At 42.6% G+C, this 23,829-nt stretch overlaps 2 protein-coding genes across 10 annotated transcripts in view; one reads left to right on the top strand and one right to left on the bottom strand.

Moving 5' to 3' along the window:
- The window catches only part of SPATA6L (spermatogenesis associated 6 like), a 62,623-nt gene extending 54,846 nt beyond the window's left edge, over positions 1 to 7,777 (top strand). For 7 of the 9 annotated variants that reach the window (XM_007969352.3, XM_037998441.2, XM_007969355.3 and 4 more), the window contains 3 exons: positions 453 to 546; positions 1,626 to 1,732; positions 5,192 to 7,777. In XM_007969352.3, the coding sequence (XP_007967543.1) occupies positions 453 to 546; positions 1,626 to 1,715 (184 nt within the window). In that variant the 3' untranslated portion in view covers positions 1,716 to 1,732; positions 5,192 to 7,777. The remainder of the gene's footprint in view (positions 1 to 452; positions 547 to 1,625; positions 1,733 to 5,191) is intronic. The other 2 variants (XM_007969354.3, XM_007969356.3) reach the window with 2 other exon arrangements.
- A 10,702-nt stretch (positions 7,778 to 18,479) lies between these two features.
- The window catches only part of SLC1A1 (solute carrier family 1 member 1), a 92,414-nt gene continuing 87,064 nt past the window's right edge, over positions 18,480 to 23,829 (bottom strand). Inside the window, exons 11-12 of the mRNA XM_007969358.3 lie at positions 22,806 to 22,940; positions 18,480 to 20,623 (exon numbers count right to left, since the gene is read on the bottom strand). Of these exons, the coding sequence (XP_007967549.1) occupies positions 20,377 to 20,623; positions 22,806 to 22,940 (382 nt within the window). The 3' untranslated portion in view covers positions 18,480 to 20,376. The remainder of the gene's footprint in view (positions 20,624 to 22,805; positions 22,941 to 23,829) is intronic.

Below are 23,829 nucleotides of genomic sequence, written 5' to 3'. Positions count from 1 at the left end.
GGCACGATCTTGGCTCACTGCAAGCTCCACCTCCCGGGTTCATGCCATTGTCGTGCCTCAGCCTCCTGAGGAGCTGGGACTACAGGTGCCCGCCACCACACCTGGCTAATTTTTTGTATTTTTAGTAGAGACAGGGTTTCACCATGTTAGCCGGGATGGTCTCCTGACCTTGTGATCCGCCCGCCTCGGCCTCCCAAAGTGCTGGGATTACAGGCGTGAGCCACCGCGCCTGGCCAAAAATTCTTAACATCTGAGCAGTTTTTATTCCCCAGTGCTTTTCCTATGGGTAGGTTTAAGAAAGACATTGAAATCACACTATGTTTACCATTTTGCATGCTGCTGTTTTTTATTATGATTAAGTTTTAAATATCAATCCATATTGTCATGTGCTTTATTTAAGTGTCCTTTTTAGTAGCTGCTTAATATTCCACCCTGTTCCATCTGTTGAGCAGGTTCCATCCTGGTTCTCAGTCCACTTGGAAGAATATCCATGAGAGGGTATGTAGTCTTCTGACATCCCACAGAGCACAGCAGCACCAAAATAAGGTTAGACTTTCTTATAAAACTAAATCTCTGCTCACTAAATAATATGGGAACAGGGACCTATAGTCTAGTCAGGGAGACAGACATTAATCAAATAACCACAGAGATAAGTGAAAAATTGTGAGGCTTACCAAGGAGATTACCTGTTGTCCTGAGAGTGAATGGTGGCGGGTATTTGACATGGCTGAGAGTCAGGGCTGGCTTCCTGAGGATGAGACAGTGGGACTTGGATGCAACGGAGGAGTAGCAGCTAATTTGGTGCACGGCATTCATCAAGCGGAGGTCCTTTCAAAGGACTAAGAGAAAGCAGGCTAACTGGCCCACAGAGCACTCCTTTTCCCCTGCACACATGAATCCCAATCCAGTGAAGAATACAGTTGTGTGTGAGCTATGTAAGGCCACAACATGGAAGAAAGTTGTTCTAAAATTTAATAAGGTGGTTTTTGGCTGTATGACTTTTACAGGGGTATGGGGAGTGCTTCTGATCCATTGGTAGGTATTCCCAGTACTTTGTCACTGCTTCAGACACACAGCTAAATGGCCGTTTACCAGCTCCAAAGAATTCAAATAAAGGATAACAGTGCCCCCAGTGGCTGACTTTAATGATGCCATGTATTTGAATTAGTTATCTTGACTAATTAAATACTGGCATATGCTAGATTTGCAGGATGATGCTTAAAAATAAATGTTGTTTGCCCTAACCATGAGGGTAGTGAATTACTTTACTTCTTTTCTGCAAAGTCATAGGCTTTGCTTTAATTCCCAACCTTTTCGGGCAAGGACTCTCTTTAAAATGTAAACAAAGGCCTGGTTTGGGGCTTAAATCTATAATCCTAGTACTTTGGGAGGCTGAGGAGAGAGAATCTCTTGAGGCCAGGAGGTTCAAGACCAGCCTGGCAACATAATGAGACCTCGTCTCTACAAAAAAAAGAAAGATTCTACATACACACATATATAGTGAACCCCATATAACAGCATAAATGGGATGCACAGACCTCCTACATGCAAAACTACACCTCTGGGTATCATCCATCTCTATTATGTTATGGGTAACATAATTGCTGGATTTGTTTTTATTGTAGGAAGAGTCTACCTCTGAAGTAAATTATATCATTGAAAGACCAAGCTACCCTCTGAAGAAATACCCACTGCATGAACAGAGATATTTTTAAGCTGCTGTCTTATATAAGTAAACAGCTTAAATACTTCTCCTTATCTTGGTTTGCTAAAATAATTTCAGTTTTCTCCTATCAATATGAAGTAACTAGAAAGTATGGAGGACGGGAGACTTGGAGGAGACTTGAGAACTATGTTCTTCCCTTGCTCTGTATAATGGAGCTCTGATAACGGCAATGCATGTGTCTTCCAGTTCTCTTGCCTTTTGTAATCATCTCTCCTGCCCCCAACATCACCCTTTGTCTAATGGACCTTCCAGCCTTCTTTCAGCTCCTTGAACACGAGCTCTTTCCTGCCATGGGGTCTTTGCACATGTTGTTTTTCTCCATCTGGAATTTGTCTTCCTGACTCTGCCTGGATAACTTCTATTTGTCCTTCCAGGCTCGTGATTTTCTGCGACACGACACTCCCTCTCTCTGTGATGCATACCGTTTAGCACACTGCATTTTTCCTTCATAAATTATAACACAATTTATTATTATATTTTTATCTAGGCTGATTGTTTAAAATCTGTCTGTTCTACTGGAATGAAACCTTTATGAGATCAGAGAATCTGTCTCTGTTGCTCACTGCTTTATAACCAGTATTTAGTGCCATACAATGGAATCACATTTAACTTTTCAAACACATGTACTAGGTGTGTGCACTGAACAAGAACTTGCCTTCCCATCTCCACCCTGCTGCTGTCCCTGTATCACCTGACCCTCCACAATGGTTGCTGCTCAGTAAAGAGAGTTTTGTTTTGTTTTGTTTTGTTTTGAGATGGAGTCTTGCCCTGTTGCCCAGGCTAGAGTGCAATGGTGTGATCTTGGTTCACTGCAACCTCCACCTCCCGGGTTCAAGTGATTCTCCTGCCTCAGCCTCCTGAGTAGCTGGGATTACAGGCGTGCACGACCACGCCCAGCTAATTTTTGTATATTTAGTAGAGACAGGGGTTCACCTTGTTGGTCAGGCTGATCTCAAACTCCTGACCTGGTGATCTGCCTGCCTTGGCCTCCCAAAGTCCTGGGATTACAGGCGTGAGCCATTGCGCCTGGCTGCAGTAAAGGCTTTTTATAAATGCATGGTGAATATGCATTTATTATGAATGCATGTAACAAGGAAACTCTGGAATTCAGATCTGTGGCAAATAGCCACATTGTGGGACATCATAGTTTCTCATATATTCTTTTCTTTTCTTTTCCATTCAAGCTCAGAATAATCATTGCTCTTCCTTATGGCATGCAGCCTGAGTGCTGAGACTAGTACACATACTTCACATGTATTAAACAAGTTCATATCTAATTCTCAGGACAACCTGATGAGATAGGTACTATCATTAGTTCCATCTTACAGCTAGGGAAACTGAGGCATAGTTTAGGTCCGTTGCTCAAGGTGACATGGCTAGTGAATGGTGGAGCTTTATTCTCTTAACCGCTACATTCTATTGCATTTTCAAAGCTGAGTGTAATCATACATGGAAATCCTTGCAGAGAAAGAGCAGGTGTGTGAAGGAGGGCCCTTTGGAACCCAAGCAGAGTTTGTGGGCATTGCCTTCAGAAGGCTCCCACTAGGATCCTATAGCTTTGTAATGTATAGTCCTCATGTCAGCAGGATCAGAATAATTATGCATCTTTCTAAACAATAAAGGAGTATGGGATAACCTGCTAAGTTTTCACTGTAGTCAGTCTCCTGAAAGTCTGGTTTGAGGGTCACGCGTGCTTTACAGAACAAGTTGGTTTGCCCTAGGGGTGGCCAGGGCTCCCTACCTTTACCACAGAGGAATGTGCAGGACAGCTCAGTAATTGGCCATTCTGCAGGCTTCTACCTTAGAACGTTCTGCTTGCTAGATTAAAGGACGGATTCTGGGCCATTTACTCTCTGGTTACTAAAGTAATTGCTGTCTAGGCAATTATTTAGGTGGTTATACAGAACATAGCCCACATGATCATCAAATGCCAAATTACGCTGAATTTCAACATGGGTAATCTCAAGTTACACAGAGCCTTGAACCAGCTGATATGTGGACACTGATGTCGGGGGATAGAGAGAAAGTAAGAAAAGAAAAACACACGTCAATTCTGTCTTGGAAAATAGGTTTCATACATAACGGGAATTCCCACCCAGTGGTTTGACGTAAGTTTAGAATACCTTCTCTGGAAGTCTCCATACCATCCTCCCTGACACCACTTCTTGAGTCATAGATTCCTGGAGAGGCTAGGATCCTGGAGGGTCATTTTAGTGAAGGTTTAGTGATTATAAAAAACCCAAGTGACTCGGGCTAGTCTTAAGCAAACAGGGCATTTATCTGAAAGATGCTGAGCATCCATCTCAGTGAGTCCAGGAAAGATCCAAACAGCCAAGATCAAATAACTAGAACAGGACAGCCAGAGCCACTCCTGTGGGTTGGGAGGACAGACCCCAGGCAGGAGGCATCCCCCACACACAACCCAGTGGCTTCCACGGTGTGTCCCAGTTCTGGCTTTTCTTGAGGACTCTCTTCTAATGGCAGCACCAATTCCTGTCTCTCCCCTTCTCCATATCTGTTTCGCTGCCAGGTCCTGGCTCCCCAGTGATCTTGAGATCCCAGGGAGATGAAAAAGTAGATTCTTACCACAAAAAGGTCAGGGATTCTTTAGCCAAAAACAATAAGTCAAATTATCTGACCAGGTAGAGCGAGGGAATGAGTGAAAGAAATGGGTTGAAGAGATTGGAATACATCTACTTCTGGATCTTTTGGGACTTGGTGGTTTTGGTATAAACAGAGTATCCCTTATATATTTAAAATTGGTGAATTTTACCACACAAAAAACAAACATCCAAAAAATCAAACAAAACCTCCCACAAAGAAACCCATCAGATTATCCCTAGTTCTCTTGGAAGGCATGATTGCCATGACATCATGGCCCCCAGTGTGCAATGCCAAATTACAGAGAGAGACTGCATCACAAAGAAAGGAAAGAAAGGAAGGAAAGGAGAGGAAAGGAGGAAGGAAGGAAAGAAAGAGGAAGAAAAGAAAAAGAAGAATGAAAGAAAGAAAGAACGAAAGAAAGAAAAGAACAGAGAAGGAAAGGAGGAAGGGAAGGAAGGAAGGAAGGAAGGAAGGAAGGAAGGAAATTTGTTCAGTAGAATATAGTTGATTGGAACATGTTTAACAGGTCAACTGAATAGCACCTATTTTGGCATATTTACTATGTAGCAAGGATTGTGCTAACTCTTCACAATAATAGTAAGAGGTAGATACTCTGTCATCATCCTGATATTTTACGAAGACGTCAAGTAAATTGCCCAAGGTTGCACAGATGCTCACTCTGCTCACTGGGTTATTCTATTGTGGGAATCCAGGGAAAAGGCTCAGAGACTAAGTGATCCCAAGGCATAGCTACATGCCAAGATTGGGGTAGTATGAAATTATCTTTTTCTCTTTACTTGTATTGATTGTTTGCCTTTTTCTCAATACCATATGTAGAATGTATTGCTTCAAATTTTGCAGGGGAAATTAATGAAAGCTGAAGGAGGATCATGAAGAGCTCACTCACTACGACAATTGAAGCATCCTTAAAGAAATGAATAATTTTTGTTGTCTATGTTGAATCACTGATGTCTAATCCCCTTTAAACCAAATGCTGTACTCAGTCTTTTGTGCCTAGGTAAGAGTTGTTGATTAAAGTGTTTGCTGTTTGGGGGCTCACATTTTCTTGTCAAGCTGGAAAATTTGTGTTTTTGCATGTTTATTTTGAACATGAAAGAGAAAGCACTGTAGTTGGGTGGCAGGTGCTTATCCATTTGGAAAGCACTTCTTAGAATTCTAACAAAAATGTCGAGATGCGTTTTAAGGTATTCTTCATTTTTGACAGTGGATGTGTTCTTGAAAACTTCTTTCTTTCTCTCTTCTTCCTTCTGATCCCTTTCTCTCTGTCTCTCTCTCTCTCTCTCTCTCTCTCTCTCTCTCTCTCTCTCATTAATTATATATGAGCTAGAGGAAGTTGCTATTCACAGGAATAACCTGATAAATCCTCCAGAAAAGACTGTCAACCTGACTTTCTCTTTTTGGTATATCCTTTTTTGTTGTTGTTTATTTCTTAGTGTTAGGCTTGATTTACATGAAGTCCACTAAAAACCTTGGAAAACAGCATTACATCTGGATAATTCAGATCTTGTTTTAAATGTTGAATATCTGTGATAAATTTGTAAGAGGAGGCTAGCTCCTTTGGAGTGTAGTTTAAACTGCTCCTTCTGTTTCCTACTCCTTTGTTCCAGCAATTCTTTGTAAATTTAGATGAGGAAAAAAACCTTCCTCAAATATTTCTCCAAAAGAACTACACATTAAGTAAATAGGTTCTACAGATAGGACTGCCAATGCCAGGTTTTAAAGTTAGTTAGGAAGGTGCATTTATGAAATGCTTACGCAGTGTGAGGGAGCAGGAAGAGGAAGGGGATGGGATAAAGGGAGACTAGAGGCACATTTGTCTTCATTGATACAGACCCAGAGAAGAGGGGTCTGAAAATGGAAACTTATGTCCCTTCTTCATAGTATAACCATAGCATTTTCCTCTACCAGCCCTACTATAGTGTGAATGTTTGTGTTCCCTCAAAATTTGTATGTTGAACTCCTAATCTCTAAGGAAATGGGGCCTTTTGGGAGGTGATGAGGTTGTGAGGGTGGACCCCTCATAAATGAGATTAGTGCCCTACAAATAGGCTCAAGGGAGCTCGTTTGCCCATTCCACTGGCGAGGAGACAGCGAGAAGGCGCCATCTTTGAACCAGGAAGAGGGCTCTCACCAGATTCTGAATCTGCCGACATTTTGATCTTGGACTTCCCAGCTTCCAGAACTGTGAGAGATAAATTCCTGTTGTTTGTAAACTACCCAGTTCATGACATTTTGTTATAGCAGCCTGAATAGAGTAAGACACTACCCTAAAACTTGTTCAGTTTTCAGAAGATTCAGTGAGAGCCAAGTTTTCTTTTCTCATTGTGATCATAGGGATTGGTTCATTAGGTAAATTAAGAAAATGAAATTAAAAATTAGAAAAGGAACTCCAAAAACAAAAACAACAAAACAAAATTCATTTATCCTCTTCTCAGAATTTCAGCCAAATAAAGGTATATCCAAGTTGAACCTCCCAATCTAAAAATCTGAAATCTGAAATGCTCCAAAATCCAAAACTTTTTGAGCACCAATATAACACCATAAGTGAAAAATTCCACATCTGACCGCATGTGGCAGGTTGCAGTCAAATGCATTTGAAACTTCATTTCATGCTCAAAATTATTTAAAATCATGTATAAAATTACCTTCAGGCTATGTGTATAAAGTGTATATAAAACATAAATGAATTTCATGTTTAGACTTGGGTCCTATCCCCTATCCCAAAGATACTTCATTGTGTTTATGTAAATGTTCCAAAATACAAAAACAAAAACCAAAACCCAAGTTTAAAACACTTCTGGTCAGTCCCAAGCATTAAAGATGAGGGAGACTCAACTTGTATCACAACCAGTATTCCACCTTGGCAAGGCCGACAGCAAGCTTAAATAACATGTGCTAATATGTTCTCAGTCTCTCTGAAACTATAGTTGTCAATTTGTTATTTTGATGTTACCTCTAAGTAGTCATCAAAAATAAGAAAATATTGTGTTACATTAAGGTTATGCTATAAGTCTCAGCTAAAGGAAAGCAGCCCTAATGAATTGGTATCCCATTTCATTTATTGTTAAAATATACACCATGCATTCAATATTCAGTGTTTTTTGAAATGGTTTGAGCATAACTCTTTAATTTAATAAGATCTTAAATACACATTCTTATTTAAAGTCATTTTTGGTTTTCACACTAAATTATACTTTTTTCCCTCTACTTTTGCATTTATTAACTCTATTCCTTAAATTATTATCATTTTTACTTTTTGTTTCTCAAGGAGTTATCTCAATTTTGAGGAATCATGCTGGGGCAAGGATTGCAGTTGAAGTATTTTGCTTTTGGAGTATATAATAGTATGAATAATTTTGTGATGTTTGGGGGTTTGGATTACTTTGGGAAGATCTGTGTCATTAAACATCATAAAAATAATTCCCATCTGTCTTGCTTCAGTTTATAATTCCTTTCTTGACTTTTATGGTTGCAGATCTGTCAAAGCGTGGAGCATATTTTATGGGCATGTTTCATGGGGTCTTGGTTTGCAGAGGCTCCTAAGAAAATATCCTTTGTGGAACCTAGGCCCTCCAAACAAAAGCTGCTGTACAATGAGGCCAGGTCTCTGTGGTCACCTGACTTAGCTGAAGCCTGTAGGCCATGAATTATGAAAGAGATTTTTAAAAAATGAAAGTACAATTGATATGTTTGACATAAAAAAGGCGGTTGGTTTTAGGTGTAATTTGAGAAGACTGATGGGTATGTGTGTGAGTTCAGCCCTAGTGCCCAAATGCCAGGCTACTCTCAGTATAGCCAGTACTCCCCCGAGTTGGTTCCATCAAAGGAGCCCGCTGGGTTCTCTGGAGGGCATCCCGAGGAACAGGATGTGCCGTCTAGTCCGTGCTGCGACCAGAGAACCCACTAGTACCACCAGATGGGGCTGCTGTCTTTCTCTGGTTAGGGGACCCCTCCTAGCACTACTTGGGGGACCTGCAGGTCTTGGGGAGACCTCTCTTCCCTTGTGCTGGGAACCCTGCCAACAGTGAGAAGAGCCCCAACCCTTTGTTCCTTTGGCCTGGGAGCCTTCCATCCTCCACACTGAATCTAGGGGCACCAAATTATGGCAATAAAATTACTTTGTTTATCAAAGGAAAGAACCTATGCTTAATTTCACATAGGGAATTTGGTCAAAACAGGGTCATGTCTAGGACAGGAGCTATTACTTGGTGCAGATGGATCCTTTTCTTGGTAGCTGAGTTGATGGAGCTTCTTCAACGAAATGAGGAGTTTCTGGTCCAAAATTTTTCCTTGGGATTCTGCATCTTTTAGAGTGATCCGTTAGCACCACCCCACCTCACCCCCCACCCACACCGTGTGTGTGTGTGTGTGTGTATTTTGTTTTCTTTTTTTTTTTTAATATAACAAATAGAGAAGAACTCTCCCTATATTGCCCAGGCTGGTCTTGAACTCCTGGCCTCAAGTGATCTGCCGTCTTGGCCTCCCAAAGTGCTAAGCTTACAGGTATGAGCCACTGCACGCCTCCTAGTACCTGGATTTAAATCCTAGTTCTGCCATTTATAGGCTGAGTGCCTTGGACAGATAATTTAACCTTTTTGTGTCTCAGTGTCCTTATGTATAATACGGAGGTAATAATAGTATCTATCTAATAATGTTATTGTTGGTAGAGAATATATTTAAAGTACATTAAATCAGTGCCTGGCACAAAATGAGCACTCAGTGGGCATTAGCTATTCTTATTCTCATCTCATTTAAGTTTTTGAGGAAAGCATTGCTCCCCCTATTTCTTGCTAAGGACACTGAGGCTCAGAAAAGCAAGTGTCAGAGCCAATTTGCAAACCCTGCTCTGTGTTGTTTCCAAATCTCAGGTTCTCTGTACCACTTCCTGTCACCCCTTGGCTGCCACCGGGTTGGCCTTGAGGCATCCCAGATAATTCAGCCTAAAGGGTTTGAAAAACATGAACTCAGAACATTTCAGAATAACAGAGCAACTGAGGTCTCTTGACAGAAGTTGGAACAATTAACCACTTTTTATTTAGGCCAACAAGAGAGGCTTTCTGCTCTTATTTCCTGTCATTGGAATGTTATGTTTGTAAACCGCATTTTTAGGAAGTCCCCTCCTCCCCACCACCCCCAAATAAACTTTCCTGTTCCTTTTTCTCCAGGAACTGACACTCACTGAAATTGGAATTTTGAACTGGGATAAACATCATACTTGTTTTATTGGGATGACTTCCAGGAACAGACCATAGGCAGTGGCAGTAGGTGTTATTGCTGGAAGTGTTGCATTTGCGGTAGGAACTCTTTATTATGAAAGCTCATTTGTTGTTGCTTAAGGGATAGGATGACGTCCTTTGTTCACTGGGTCTCCTCCCAGCCCTGCAGTTAACCAAATTGATTCCACGGCCTCACATGGACCTACTCAACTTGTATTTGTTAAACTCCTTCTGTGTGCTCAGTATTGCGCAGGACCCTGTGGGGTAGGGAGGGGTCACACTAAGGGGTATAAAATACATCCTGTGCCCTCTTGAAGTTTCCAGACTTACTGGGGCAATGAGACGTTAAATGAGATATTTCAAGTGGGATTCCCAAAAGGTGTTGCAAACTTGGATGTCTTCAGGGCCAGGCAGGATTTGTGACTGTCAGAAGCAGTGGAGTTTGAAATAATGGTGAGTGATGGGAGCTGGAGTGAAGTGGAGCATGTAACACCCCACCCTCCCACAAGGTGTTCCTCTTCAAATTCAAATCTAAACCAGCCAAAGGCTCTGTGGCCCACATAAAGCTGGTCTGAAGTTGGGTCTTGCCCAAAGCCACCAGTTTTGACTCCTGTTTAGTAGTATAAAGTAATGATATTGATTTACAGTGAGGTTTGTGGAATTCAATTTCATTACTTTATAATCAAGTCTCATTGATTGACTTAATAATATAAGGCAGTATCTGATTATGTACCAAGATACTGTTGCTTCTGTATGTTTCAGGAGGTTAGAGACAGGGGGTATTGGGATTGGAGGCCAAGAATTTATTTTCAGTGTTTAAAAATTAGGCAGACCAGGTAGAGAAGAAATTTGGGAGAGTGAGGCAATTGGGGAGAGTGTAATGAAGCATATGTGTATGGAGAAGAGGAAGTGTCTTCCGGGGTATCTTCTGAAGTGTCCTAAATATTCAGGCGAGTATTTTCAACTTTGTGCTGTAGACAATAAGAAGCCATTAGAGTTTTGGAGCCAGAAAGCAAAGTATTAACCTGATGATCTTGTGCAGGATAGTTTGGGGGTAGGTAGAGGCTGGCGGTGGGGAGACTCTGACAAAGCCTTTGAAGAAGTCTGAAAATTAGGGCAATAGAACCTGAACTGAGTAGGAGAGTCACAGGAAAGAGAAGGGCTGATTAGATACCAGGGCTGGGAAGACATCATGAGACAACTTATTTTAGGGGTGCTTAAAGACCTGTGGGTGTATGGGGGAGGTACCTGGCCCTTTTAAGGAAGAAGTGTTTAAGTCAGGTGGCCTGGGCTTGTTACAAAGTGAAGGTGAACTACCTAGTCAGCAGAATGAAGTATTGATGGAGAGAATAATTGCCCTGCAGAAATAAGGACACAGTGTCCTTCATTTTGTGGATTCATATTCTTCATGATGTGTGAGGCAAGATGAACTGAAGGACTAAGAGAACAAAATAGGAGCTCAGATGAAATCCTTTAGGGACTTTTGTTTTTGTGGTCTCTTTTTGGCCAGGGAGATAGAATAGGGAACACTCAGAACTAGTAGGGGGTGGGGTGGGTGTTTCAGAAGCAACGGAGGCCTTGTCTGGGATTTTGTTTTGTATTTTTTTAATCCCTCTGAATCTTGTTCTTATCGTGAAGGCCTCATGGTTGTAAATAGAATTTAGAGGATTATCAAAATACAAGTTGTTTATTCAAGAATTACTTGGGAAGAGAAAATGCAGGAGTACACCACGTCCAGTGATTCACGTCTGGACAGAGGCTAAGTCTTGGGTCACTCACTTCACAAAGAGGCATCACTGTTCACTCAGGGGCTCCCACCTGAGGCCCAGAGCAGAGGGATTCAAATAAATGGACCAACCTCTATAGACCTGCCTTGCAACCTCAAACCTTTTGGGGACAAAAGCAAGAAGAAATGTTTATGATCCTAGATTGTAGGGGAAATAATGGTGATTTTTAAAAACACAATTCCCAATCTGGGAAAGAGAGACTACAGAAAAGATTCATGAGATTTATTTTGGATAAGTTCAGTTTAAAAAGATAATGGAAAGGCCAACAAGAAGTGGTCAGTAGAAGTTGGAAGTAGAGATCTGAGATTTGGCTTGGAGATCAGTGCAGGAGATACCAAGGGCAGCTGTAGATTTTGTGGATACCCATTGTTGTTAATCATCTGCATAGAGATGGTAGTTGAATCCATAATATTGGAGGAGTATCTGGTGGAGAGAGAAAGACTAGAAGCATGTGAGCTTGTTCATTCATTCCACAAATATTTGAGTGGACCCTGTGTGTGTGGCACAGGCAGAGATGAGACCCACAGCAAGGGAGCAGCAGGAGGTGGAGGTTACAAAAGTGATGGAAGAGTGGTGGGAAAGGGTCAGGTGGGGCAGAACCTCGTAATGTCTTGAAAGCCAAGGAAAAATAACTTAGTGGAATATAAAGCTAACCGATAGTGACAAATGTTGCAGAAGAGTAAAAATTGATGACTGAGAAAATGCCTTTTGGATTTCATGAGCAGGGCATCGATGACCTCGGAATTTCAGGAGTGCTGTGGAAGCCCGACTGTAGGGGATTAGGTGTTTGTGAGTGGGGAGGAAATGGAGTCACAGCATAAAGAACAAAAAGCAGCCCCTAAAATTTTGCAAGAAAAGGAAAAGAGAAATAGGGTTCCAGTTTTTATTCTGACTCCCCATCCCTGGTTTTGGAAAAGAAAGGGATTTTGGGGAGAGTTAGGATTTGAGTGAAACATTTAAAGGTGATATGAGGGAGGAACACAATGATATTGTATACCATAAAGGAGGTGAGGCTGGGCAGCTAGATGAGATGGGAGATAATCTAGACATATTTAAAATTAATTTTTGCTAGAATGGGAAAACAAACAGGCAATTTGAGGGAGCAAATTTGGTTGTATCAAATAAAATGTTATGATTAGAAAAGATAAACAGCTTGTAAAGAGGTGACAATTGGATACTATCATGCATTTCCTCTTACTTTTTAGACATTTTGAAGCACTATATCTTAATAGTTAGGAAAAGACTTGGAATCATGTGAGTCCCAGCTCTGTGAACTTGGGCAAATTACTTAACCTCCCTAAGCCACAGTTTCCTCAACTGGGAAACAGACGGTAATATGACCTGCCTAATAGAAGTGTTAAGAAGAATGTGTGAGACTATGCATGTAAAGTATTTAGTACAATGCAGCATATAATTAGCACTTGGTATTAGCAGTGATTCATTTTTTCTTAAACCACTTTATTCAGGTATGATTGGCATACTAAAGGTGCACATATTTAGCATGTACAACTTGGTGAATTGTGAAACCATCACCAAAGTCCATGCCATAAACCTATCATCTTCAAAAGTTTCCTCTCACCTTCTTTATTAATTAATTATTTTGGGGGGTATGATAAGAACACAATGTAAAAGCTACTATATTAGCAAATTTGTAAGTATACAATGCGGTATTAAGTATAGCTACTATGCTATGCAGTAGATCTAGCCAATGATTCTTATCTGCTTTGAACATTTAGACCACCCCAGACTTGAGTTATAATTAATATTCTAGTACTCCTGGCACTCTCTGCCTTATAATGCCTGGTGAAGAACAGTGACACTGCAGCCAAATGGCTGAGCCATCTATTTGTTGTGTGGTCTTTGGGGAAGTTGCTTAATGTTTTGTGCTAGTTTCTTCATTTGTAAAAAGGGGATAATAATAGTACCCACTTTATGATGCTGTTATGAAATTACATGAATTCATATTTAAGTGGTAAGAACACTGCTTGCCACATAGTAATTGCAATGCCAACATTGGCTGAGTAAATAAAAATGTTCTTCCTCTGTGTCTTTTTTTTTTTTTTTTTGAGATGGAATCTCGCTCTGTCACCCAGGCTGGAGTGCAGTGGCGTGATCTCAGCTCACTACAAACTCTGCCTCTAGGGTTCAAGCCATTCTCCTGCCTCAGCCTCCCGAGTAGCTGGAACTACAGGCATGTGCCACTACACCTGGCTAATTTTTGTATTTTTAGTAGAGACGGGGTTTCATCGTGTTGGCCAGGCTGGTCTCAAACCCCTGACCTCAGGTGATCCACCCGCCTCAGCCTCCCGAAGTGCTGAAATTATAGGCCTGAGCCACTGTGCTCGGCTTGTTGTTGCTGTTTTTCCTTCTGGGCTCAGGACATCCCACTTGCTTGGGCACTCATCCTGGCAGGGAGGAATCTCAGGGGATACCTGCAGCTGTTAAGTCAGCACCTTAAAAGAAACTGGACCTTGATTTGCCTTAGAGTGTCATCTCTAGGAAAGGTAATGATGCCCAAGAATAGGGTAGTGACTGCCTGGATTGATATAGAAGCAAACATTTTCTTAGTGGCAAGAAAAGCAGACTAAATATCCTTGCAGGCTGAGTCAGCATTGTTTGCATGTCTAATTTTTTCATCAACTTCTGTGGCATGTTTTTCTAACTTAACTGTTCTCTTTTGATGGAGCAGAGAGCCTTGGGTTTGTGATTCATGTGAAATTGACACATTCTTTCTACCTTAACCTTTCTGGCTAAAATAGGAAATGGGAGGATTAGCTCCAAAGTACCTGAGAGGTAAAGCCAACTTGGCATGCTGGGAAGGCAGAAGCAGGTGTTGAGGATGAATCAGCCAGTGTCCCTCCATCGCCGACTGGTATTGCCTTCTTTTATCACATGAATTTATACAGTAGCACTTCTCTGACATCTGTCAGACTTGCCTAGTTTCCTAAAGACCTGGACAGGATAACCTCGGATTCATTTTGGAGAACCTTTATAATTTTTTTTTAAGCCCTTGGCTCAGAAAGGCCTTTTGGCTGGCCTTTTGTTATTCTTGCCAAGCTAAGCTAATAGCCTTGGAAACACAACACAAGGGCTCTTTAAATAAAAGTTATGTTTGAATGCTTGGAGGAGGATCAAAGTCATCTTTAAAATGTGCATGCCTTGAGCTCTTTGTGAAGGCATGCTCATAAACTGGAAGGAGTAGTACCTTTCTCCAGTGACTGCCCTCCCAAGATGACTGAAGTCATTTCAATCTGTCTTACCTTCACCTTGGAGAAGGTAACTTTCTACAGGGCACAGACAAAGACAAAGCAAATCCTGGCTGGTGTTATATCTCCAGACCTCTTGCACCTTCCCCTGCAGCCAGACCCTTGACCCTGAAATGCTCAGATGATGCAACTCTGCATCACATTCCCTGAAGTGCCCTGAAGCCTTGGTAATAGCAGCTATCAGAGCCTGCAGTCTGACAGGAAAACGCAGCTTCTTGGAGGGAAAATGGGGGACAGGCATCCAGACACTACTGCTCAGTTTAGTTGATTCTGCATTTAGTTCTAGGGTTATTTGCCTCCCTCCATTTTTTGATAAACAGTACTTTTGTGAGGCAACTTTCTCTCTAGGTAATATCCTGGAGTTGTCCCCATGGGGCTAGAGCTTCCGAGCTGCACGCTGCTGGAGCCTTCTAGAAACCAGTGGAATTTCCCTAGAAGAGGCAATGGTATTCCTTTCTCATTTTCTCCAGCCAGAATAATCAAAGGAATGTAAATGTTTGTCTTGTCTTTTGGGGGTTTATTCATAACTGTTTTGAACTTGGTGTGGCAGGCCAAGTGGAGATTTGTAGATGAAACCGTAAGTGTCACCCTAATTCTGGAGAGACACCTTCCATATCACACATGACAGTGGTTTGCCCTAGTGAGGGAAGAAATGGGACATCAACTGTGTGGTTAGATTTCACTGCTTGCTTAGGAGTTTTGTGGCACTGTGCATGCAGCCTAGGCCATTGAGAAATGTCCTGATCATTTCCATCCCTGATGGATAACTTTATACACTCAGGTACACTCACCCAATTCCATATATAGGTCAATGTGTTGTTCCCAGCCAGGGACGGTGGCTCACGCCTGTAATCCCAGCACTTTGGGAGGCCGAGGCAGGCAGATCACCTGAGGTCAGGAGTTTGAGACCAGCCTGGCCAACATGGCGAAACCCTGTCTCTACCAAAAATACAAAAATTAGCTGGGCATGGTGGTGCACGCCTATAATCCCAGCTACTCGGGAGACTGAGGCAGGAGAATCACTTGAACCTAGGAGGCAGAGGTTGCAGTGAACCAAGATCGCAGCACTGCACTCCAGCCTCGGTGACAGAGTGAGACTCTGTCTCAAAATATATAAATATATAGTTCCCAAAGCTAATTTAACAAGGCCTGCTTCTTCTTCTTTATATTATCTGGCTTTCACTTTAAAAATCTAAGATTACAGAGAGGTACATTTCCTCCCACAGGGTATGTTAAAAAGCTCCAGGTAGGGCCCTGCTTCCATCAGGTGAGGAGACTGTTTTTGAATAGTCACACAAGATTTATAGGCTGACTGCAAAAGTGAACTTCATGCTGGACTCTCATTTTCAGGACGTATGAAGGGGTGTTATGTGTACATCTCAGCTTCACACAGCCCAAGCATCTCAAATCCCTGTCTGTGTCTCAGGGCATAGGAAATGACTGCGAACACTTATTTTTTGTTTACCTCCTACATGACACTTTATAGGAAAAATTTCAGTTTGCTACCCTTTAGATTAAAATGTCCCATTTCTGGAAGAGTTTCACCTTTATAGAATGGGGGCTGTTTACGAAGTCTCACTAGGTTGGGTATACTCTTTGCTCTGAGAACTCAGCCAGCACCAAGTGGTAGGAGCTTCATTCCTTCACCACATCAGGGACACGGATCCTAAAACACTGGAAGAGCAATTGCATCTCTATGGATTACCCATGTTAATAAATGGGGGAGGGAGAAGGGTGTAGTTTTTTCCCAGAAGCAGGGGTGGGGAGAAGAGACACTAGCATTTATTAGACATAGTCTGTAACAGAGTCTTTGCTACATGCATTTTCTCATTGACCACTGAAAGCAGTCCCGTGAGGAAAGAATTTTTTTTTTTTTTTTTTGAGATGGAGTCTCGCTCTGTCGCCCAGGCTGGAGTGCAGTGGCCTGATCTCAGCTCACTGCAAGCTCCGCCTCCCGGGTTTACGCCATTCTCCTGCCTCAGCCTCCCGAGTAGCTGGGACTACAGGCGCCCACCACTTCGCCCGGCTAGTTTTTTGTATTTTTTAGTAGAGATGGGGTTTCACCGTGTTAGCCAGGATGGTCTCAATCTCCTGACCTTGTGATCCGCCCGTCTCGGCCTCCCAAAGTGCTGGGATTACAGGCTTGAGCCACCGTGCCCGGCCGAGGAAAGAATTTTTATTCCTATTTCATGGAAGAGGAAACCAAGGCTTAGGTTGTTGGCAAGGGACACAAAGCTGGTAAGGAATCAGAGCTGTGTGCACACTCATTGTATTCCATAGTCCCTTGCTGGGCAGTTGGGGAATACAGAATATCAATCCTGTTGCATAGAAGCTTCTAGCAGCCTTCCAAGGCTCCGAAGGATCACTTCCTGTCTCCTGTTCCAGGAGGGAAGATTCTTGATCCCCTGCAAAGCAAACACTGCAGCCGGCCTACTGCCTGAATATAAGCCAAGCACACTCCCCATGGCTCTTCTAAGAATCGGGGTGTGCCTTGTACCCACTGGACTAATAAAGATTTGCTGGAAGAATAAAGTCATTCATCAGCTGATAACACCATTTCTCTATTCATGAGTAAACTCTAGGCAAAATCAAAATCACATGGAGACCCAGGGGCACTAGCTCTTCCAAACAAATATCTTTTTCTAAGGAATTGTGCTGTTGAGTATTTTCTCCCATGTTGTACACAAAGGAAACTACCCAGTATTCCTTTGGCCAGGTAGCAATAGGTATTTTTCTGAGGAGATAGGATCCTCTCAGTGGGAAACAGGGAGCTGTTCATTCCTTTGTTGTCTGTCACAGCAAGTAAGTCCATTGCCCCCTGCAGAATCCCCTCATGTCTGAGGTATTCTAGGCAGGACTGCACCATCCCATCAGAGATCACTCTGAACACAGCCATTTGTAGCTTGTAATTTTACTTCAGAGGGCAGGATTGGTCCTTTAGTGAAACCAAGCCACCATCATATTGAGAGGTAAGACTTTTTTTTTTTTTTTTTGTTAAATATGGGGTCTCTGTCACTCAGACTGGAGTGCAGTGGCGCTATCACAGCTCACTGCAGCCTCAACTTCCCTAGGCTCAGGTGATCCTCCCACCTAAGTCTACTGAGTAGCTGGGACTACAGGCACACACCATCACTCCCGGCTAATTTTTGTATATTTTTGTAGAGACGAGATCTTTCTGTGTTGCTCATGCTGGTCTTGAATTTCTGGCCTCAAGCAATCTGCCTGCCTCAGCCTCCCAAAGTGCTGGGATTATAGGGGTGAGCCACGGCGTCCAGCCGACTATCTCTTACTGTAGTAACTTCTAACAAAATCCTACTTTCATCTCCACCACAAAATATGCATGCAGCTGTTCATAATGGCACTGTATTTCCGCCTTGTAATCCCATTGGCTAACATGAACAATCGGATTATCTTTCCTCAAGCCTCGCTTTTTCATTCTTGGGGTAAAAAGTTTTGAAAACAATAATCCAGCTAGGCACACTGGCTCACGCTTGTAATCCTAGCACTTTGTGGGGGTGAGGCAGGGGAATCACTCGAGGCCAGGAGTTCAAGACAAGTGTGGGCAGCATATTGAGACCCTGTTTCTACAAAAAATAGAAGAATTAGCTGGAGTAATGGTGTGTGCCTGTAGTTCCACCTACTCAGGAGGCTGAGGTTTGAGCCCAGTAGGAGGAGGCTGCAGTGACCTGAGATCACGCCACTGCACTCCAGCCTGGGTGACAGAGCGAGATTATATCTCAAAAAACAAACAAACAAACAAAAAACTGTGTAAAATCTAATTCAACTGATCATATCTCTGCCTTCCCACACCCATCCAAGTAAGTTAAAACAACAGATAACAAGAAGAAAAAGGCAGGGGGAAGGAATGAGGGAAGTGTTTATTGAGACTGAAATGGAACATTGTTCTCTTTTATGAGTTAACAGCAGTGTGTTAAGAGGCTGGTTACAAACTGACTCCAAAATGATAACTCGCAGCTCATGAACAGCTCTGCCAACTCTAGTGCCACTAATTGGGGCATCCTAGTAAGGGGTAGAACCATTTAGCCCAAGAGAAATTACTGATTCAATTTCATTTACATTTAGATTTATTTCTTATAAATAATAGCAATATTTGCATTTTTAAATTCACATTGAATCATTATTTACTATTTATGATGTTTACATAACAATTCAGTATCATTATGTTGTAGATTTCAGATGTAGGTGGTCAATACTGAGCACTTATTTACTCTTCTGCTGTCTTTGGCACAATTTCTCATTTCTTAAACATGAAAGCACAGGTTTAAGTTGGCTACACAATACTGCAGAAACATGACTATTTTGGATCTCAGTGTAAGTACAAGTTTATGTTAAGCATTATTTACAAGATGAGAACTGAAGCACAGACTTTAATAAACTATCTTCATAAATTAGCAGAATGACAAGCAGAGGATGTAATGAATAGGGCCAAGATTACCAGTTAGAACAGTCCTCCCTGGAGGAGGAGACGAGTGTCGTAGAATGGAACTATTTTCCCCGAACCACTGATATCAGTTTATGTCACGGGATTTACTCTGCAAGAACCCAGGTTAGGGGCAGGTCTTTTTCTGCAATGTGGCTTGTTCAACCCATGGAATCTTTATTAAAATACAACTTAGTTAGCTGGCCAACATTATTTGGGCCCTGATAACAGAAGTGCAAGGATGGCAAAGTACTGGCCTCTTTGAGTACGAATGAACTTGGAAGAATAAAGCCTTCCAGTTGGATGAAAGCACATCCAGCCTTTTGTGAGTGACAGCTTTGTATATAATCTTATGCAGAGCTAATATGGATTGCCTCGAGGCAGCTCAAATCTGGAAGTTGTAAATGAATGGCTATGCCACCTTGGAGTATCACCATAGTACATCTCTGCTTTAGGGCTGATATACAGATGTGAAACGATCGAACAACATGATTTCTCATTCTAGTGCTCCTGAGAAAGGAGTTCTGATAAGCCCCAAAGCAGACCTGGGTTGGAATTGTGGTTATTATTCAAGTACAAGGAGAACTCTGTATTTCACATTGACGGTTCAGTTCTGATCTCTGTCTGGCAAATTATATGAAAATAATAAATATATACATATATATATATATATAGCTCTACGCTGAATAGTTACCAGCGTCCCAATACAGTACATTGAAAAAAGAATCCTTCTCCCTTTCTTCCAAACCCTATGCCCATCTTAAAACTTATTGCAGAACTATGCTGGTCTGTTTTCTTTGAAATTGGCTGGAGATAAGTTAAAAATGGACATTTTGGCACATTAACTGGGGAGAGGTGGTTGAGATGCATTATAATTTATAAAAAAGTGAAAGGTCAAAGGAAATTCATGCCAATAGAAAGCCTGAGTAAACATTTGTAACCAATGACAGAATATATTTTTTAAAACCCAAAACACTTGTCTATGCACGAGAAAGCATTTTCTTTTTCATATCCATTACCTAATTCTAATAGTTATTACTTTATGTACTTCCAAACTTTGTCTCTTATAGAATTTCTAAAACTCAGATAATAGAACTTTCCTTTTAATGGATTTCCCTTCATCTTACCCCACACCCAAATCCCAAAACCCGGAGAGCAAAGGCTGTGAATCCAAATATAGAAAATAATCTGGAGGTCTGTATATAAAATCAAATGAACACCTGGCCATTAGCATTTTTCTTTTCCTTAACCAGTGTTTGAGATGACTCTCATGGGAATGTCCTTCCTTGTTTTCAGTTATCTGCAGCCAGGGGCCCTAGAACTGTGAGGTCTGGGTGAATGAGATGGTGTCAGACTTGTCTACTGCAAAGCCTCCATTGACATAAGACTTCTTGGTGTCTGAGTCTTCGTTGTCAAGGATTGTAGATTCTAAGGCAAAGGGATTCACAATGTTGACTTCAGATGAAACATCCATCTGCTCCAGCTCCTTCTTGGAGAGCTTTTCCACGATGCCTGTCCCAAAAGCATCACCAAGGACGTTGACCATGGTCCTGAACCGGTCCCTGGGGAGAGATGGGAGGTGTCAGACAGGAGGCCCAGATTTCATTTTCCTTCATCATCGGAGAGATGCAAGGACCTGACATGTTCAGTTTAGATTTAAGTAAATGCAGAAAGTGCTGTCCTTATGACTGACTGACTGAAGGCTCCTCACAGGCCTGGGGTTGTTCATAAAGGCACAGCATGAGCTCTCCCAAAGTAGCAATGATTCCCCTAAGTCTCCCTAAATTCCTTCCTCTTCTCCCAAAGAAACATGAATAGAGTTGTTCCAGATATTTTCTGGGGGAACTGAGGGAGGTTCAGAATTCAGTAAGTTTTTCAGCCCTAACCTCTGTCTTGTGGTTTTCTAGATTCAATGCAAATGCCATTGTGGGCTGTCTTTGGGCAAAGGTCAGAGAACTTGGGTGTTTTGTGGGTGGTGTATGTACCATGTGCATGTGGGGTATGTGTGTGTTTGTTCAGGTCTATGGTGTACTTGTTTATTTACCAATCTAGGTCACTCTACTTATGAGCAAACCAGGAGGCACGACGCAGAGCACGGGGTCAGAAAACACAGGTTAGCCCAGGAATAGATTTCTCCGTGGGCCACCCTCATCCAGTCTTAACTCCCAGAGAGCCTGGGGAAGAGACCGGTGACAGGAAGACAGGTAGAGAAGGCACACTGCAGAGGAGAGGATCCATTTTGATACTGGTGCTTTGTTGATAGCAACTGCATGCAGGGGGAATCTTGTGAAAACTACACCTGCAGAACAGAAAAGGCTGACAATGCTTACACATGGCCACACTGGATGCCCTTCTGTTATTTAGAACAAGTCCAGGGATTGAACTGGACCTAGTGTCTTTTTATCCCATACCTCCAATTGGACCTTTGACTCATCCGGGTATCTTGGCAGTGAAGGTAACTGGTTCTAGGAAGACTCAGGGAAAGGAGAAAAGTGCAAATCCACCATCATCACTAGAAAGAACCAAATCTTGCCTCAATGCTAGGATATCTTTGCAAGAAGGGTGCCACCTCATTTGGGCCTATAGCCCAGTTAGCTACTGAGGCCCCCCCCAACCCATGACACAGCTTCCAAGCCAAGTGCAGAGGCGTTGCCATCTGAAATGTGCATCTGTGTTTTCAAGCCCACATAGGATGTCTCTGCTTCCCTTTCCATCTCATCTATCACCTGCAAACTACAGTACATAGCACTGTACTTCCCAGTGAGCCTGAGCTGGTTCTGAGCAAAGGCTCCATGTGGAGTGATACTTATCTGCAATGCCAGGGGACAGAGCCAGACCTAGATGTTGTAAGACCCATGCACAGAAGTGGGCATCAAGGGTAAAGCTAGGAGCCAAGCTAGTTCTGACTTTAACCTTGAGGGTCACTGAAGGTATGTTCTCACATAGATGTTCTGCTGTATTCTGTGTGTGTGTGTGTGTGTGTGTGTGTGTGTGTGAGTGTGTGAGAGAGAGAGAGAGAGAGAGAGGAGAGAGAGAGGAGAAAGTGTTGTTGATTGGGGCCTGAATAGTCCAACTCATTCTAATCATAACAATGAAACTTGCCATTTATTGAGCATGTATGGGCTGCCAGATACTGTTCTAGACACTCCATTCACATAAGCTCACTCAGTCCTTAAAACAACCCAATGAGATAGGCAGATTTTTTCCCATCTCACAGATTATACAACTGGGCCTCAGGTTACGGAACTTGCTCGAGGTCAAGGAACTTGCTCAAGGTCAAGAAGCTGGTAAGACACAGGATGGAGATGCAAACCCAAGTGCTCGTGCCACTGTCCCTAACAGTTCGGAAGATGCTTAGGAAGATGGACTGATTTTGAACTAGGTGGTTCTGAGCCTATGATGCTGAACCGGGGCTGGGATAGGCCAGGATGGCCCCAGGGCCCTGCCTAGCTTCTCACCTTGTTGTTCTGTGTTTATCTTTGTTCCACACCCAGCTCCTAACCTTGAGCATTACCAGGTATAATGAGCTAATGGAGCTCACTGGCTTTTTAAAATCACTACTCCACATTATGAGGAGTTAATTTTTAAGCACATTATCAGATGGCCTGGTCAGAGGAAAATTAAAGCAGCAACAGGTGGCTCATTAGGCAATCGGAGGAGAGAATGATGACAGACTGCAAAGCCCGCGAGGCTGGGAAGCCTGCCTGCACATCCGGCTGAGGCAGTGCATTTATTTCAACTCACAGGAGCCAGTCGACAGCAATGATCAGGGTGACATCCTCAGCGGGCAGGCCCACGGCACTCAGCACAATCACCATGGTCACCAGGCCAGCCTGGGGCACACCAGCAGCTCCGATGCTGGCAGCTGTGGCCGTGATACTGCAGAAACATACCAGCAGGAAAGGAGTTAGACAATTACCTCTCCCGTTAAAGCCCTGGCCTGAAATGGTTAGTCCCACTTAGTCGCGATGGCTATTACTGCTGTGTCCCTAAATTGGGCAGTTAGAATCTGTGACCTGCTGAGCCCCAGCTCTGCCTCATTACAGGATTAGAACTGCAGGGGGAGGGGGCTGGGCGGGGTATGATGCCATCTCCTTGCAGAGAGAGATGTGGCACATCACTCTAATGCAAGGAAAAACTGCATAAGTGGCACCAAAAAATGAGCAAGAGAGATACTCAAGAGAAAAGCAGTTTACTAAATGGGGTGTTAATAGAAGGCTTTATGTACTCATCTATGTATACATACACTCATCCTAAATAAGTGCCAGGTACCTCTGCACCTGCCTTCCTACTCCCTTCTTCCATCTACTCACCACGCAATAATTTACGGAGCACCTAATATATGGCAGGAATTTAAGTTGCCCTGAAGAATGGACAGAGGGATAGCTGTAGGGGCAGATGGACAACGGCATTTCAGGTGAAGGCAAAGGAATGAGACAATGGTTAAGCAGGCCTTATGTACTCTCTTGACATCACAGGACTCTTTACCTCTGGGAACTGCTCTTTAGGGCACTGGATTGAGAAAGAACTGATCCTGTCCAAGATGCAAGCATTTACTCCTGACTGCTCCTTTTTGCCAGTAGATGTACTTTGTGGGAAAGAAAGATCTGGAATCCAGGAGACGCAGCCAGGTGAACTTTATTACCAGGTATTTAAAAAGATTCCTCTTGGTAAGATCAGGTGAGGCAGTAGGGATTTTTCTTTTTGTAATGTGCAGTCTCTTTATCAGCATCTTCCTTATTTTAATTGGATCATTCTGAAGGAAACA

Source organism: Chlorocebus sabaeus, chromosome 12 (genome assembly GCF_047675955.1).
Source record: "Chlorocebus sabaeus isolate Y175 chromosome 12, mChlSab1.0.hap1, whole genome shotgun sequence".
Classification (NCBI taxonomy): Eukaryota; Metazoa; Chordata; class Mammalia; order Primates; family Cercopithecidae; genus Chlorocebus; species Chlorocebus sabaeus.
The sequence above is the reverse complement of the archived record's forward strand: the minus strand, read 5'-3'. Positions and strand labels throughout refer to the sequence as shown.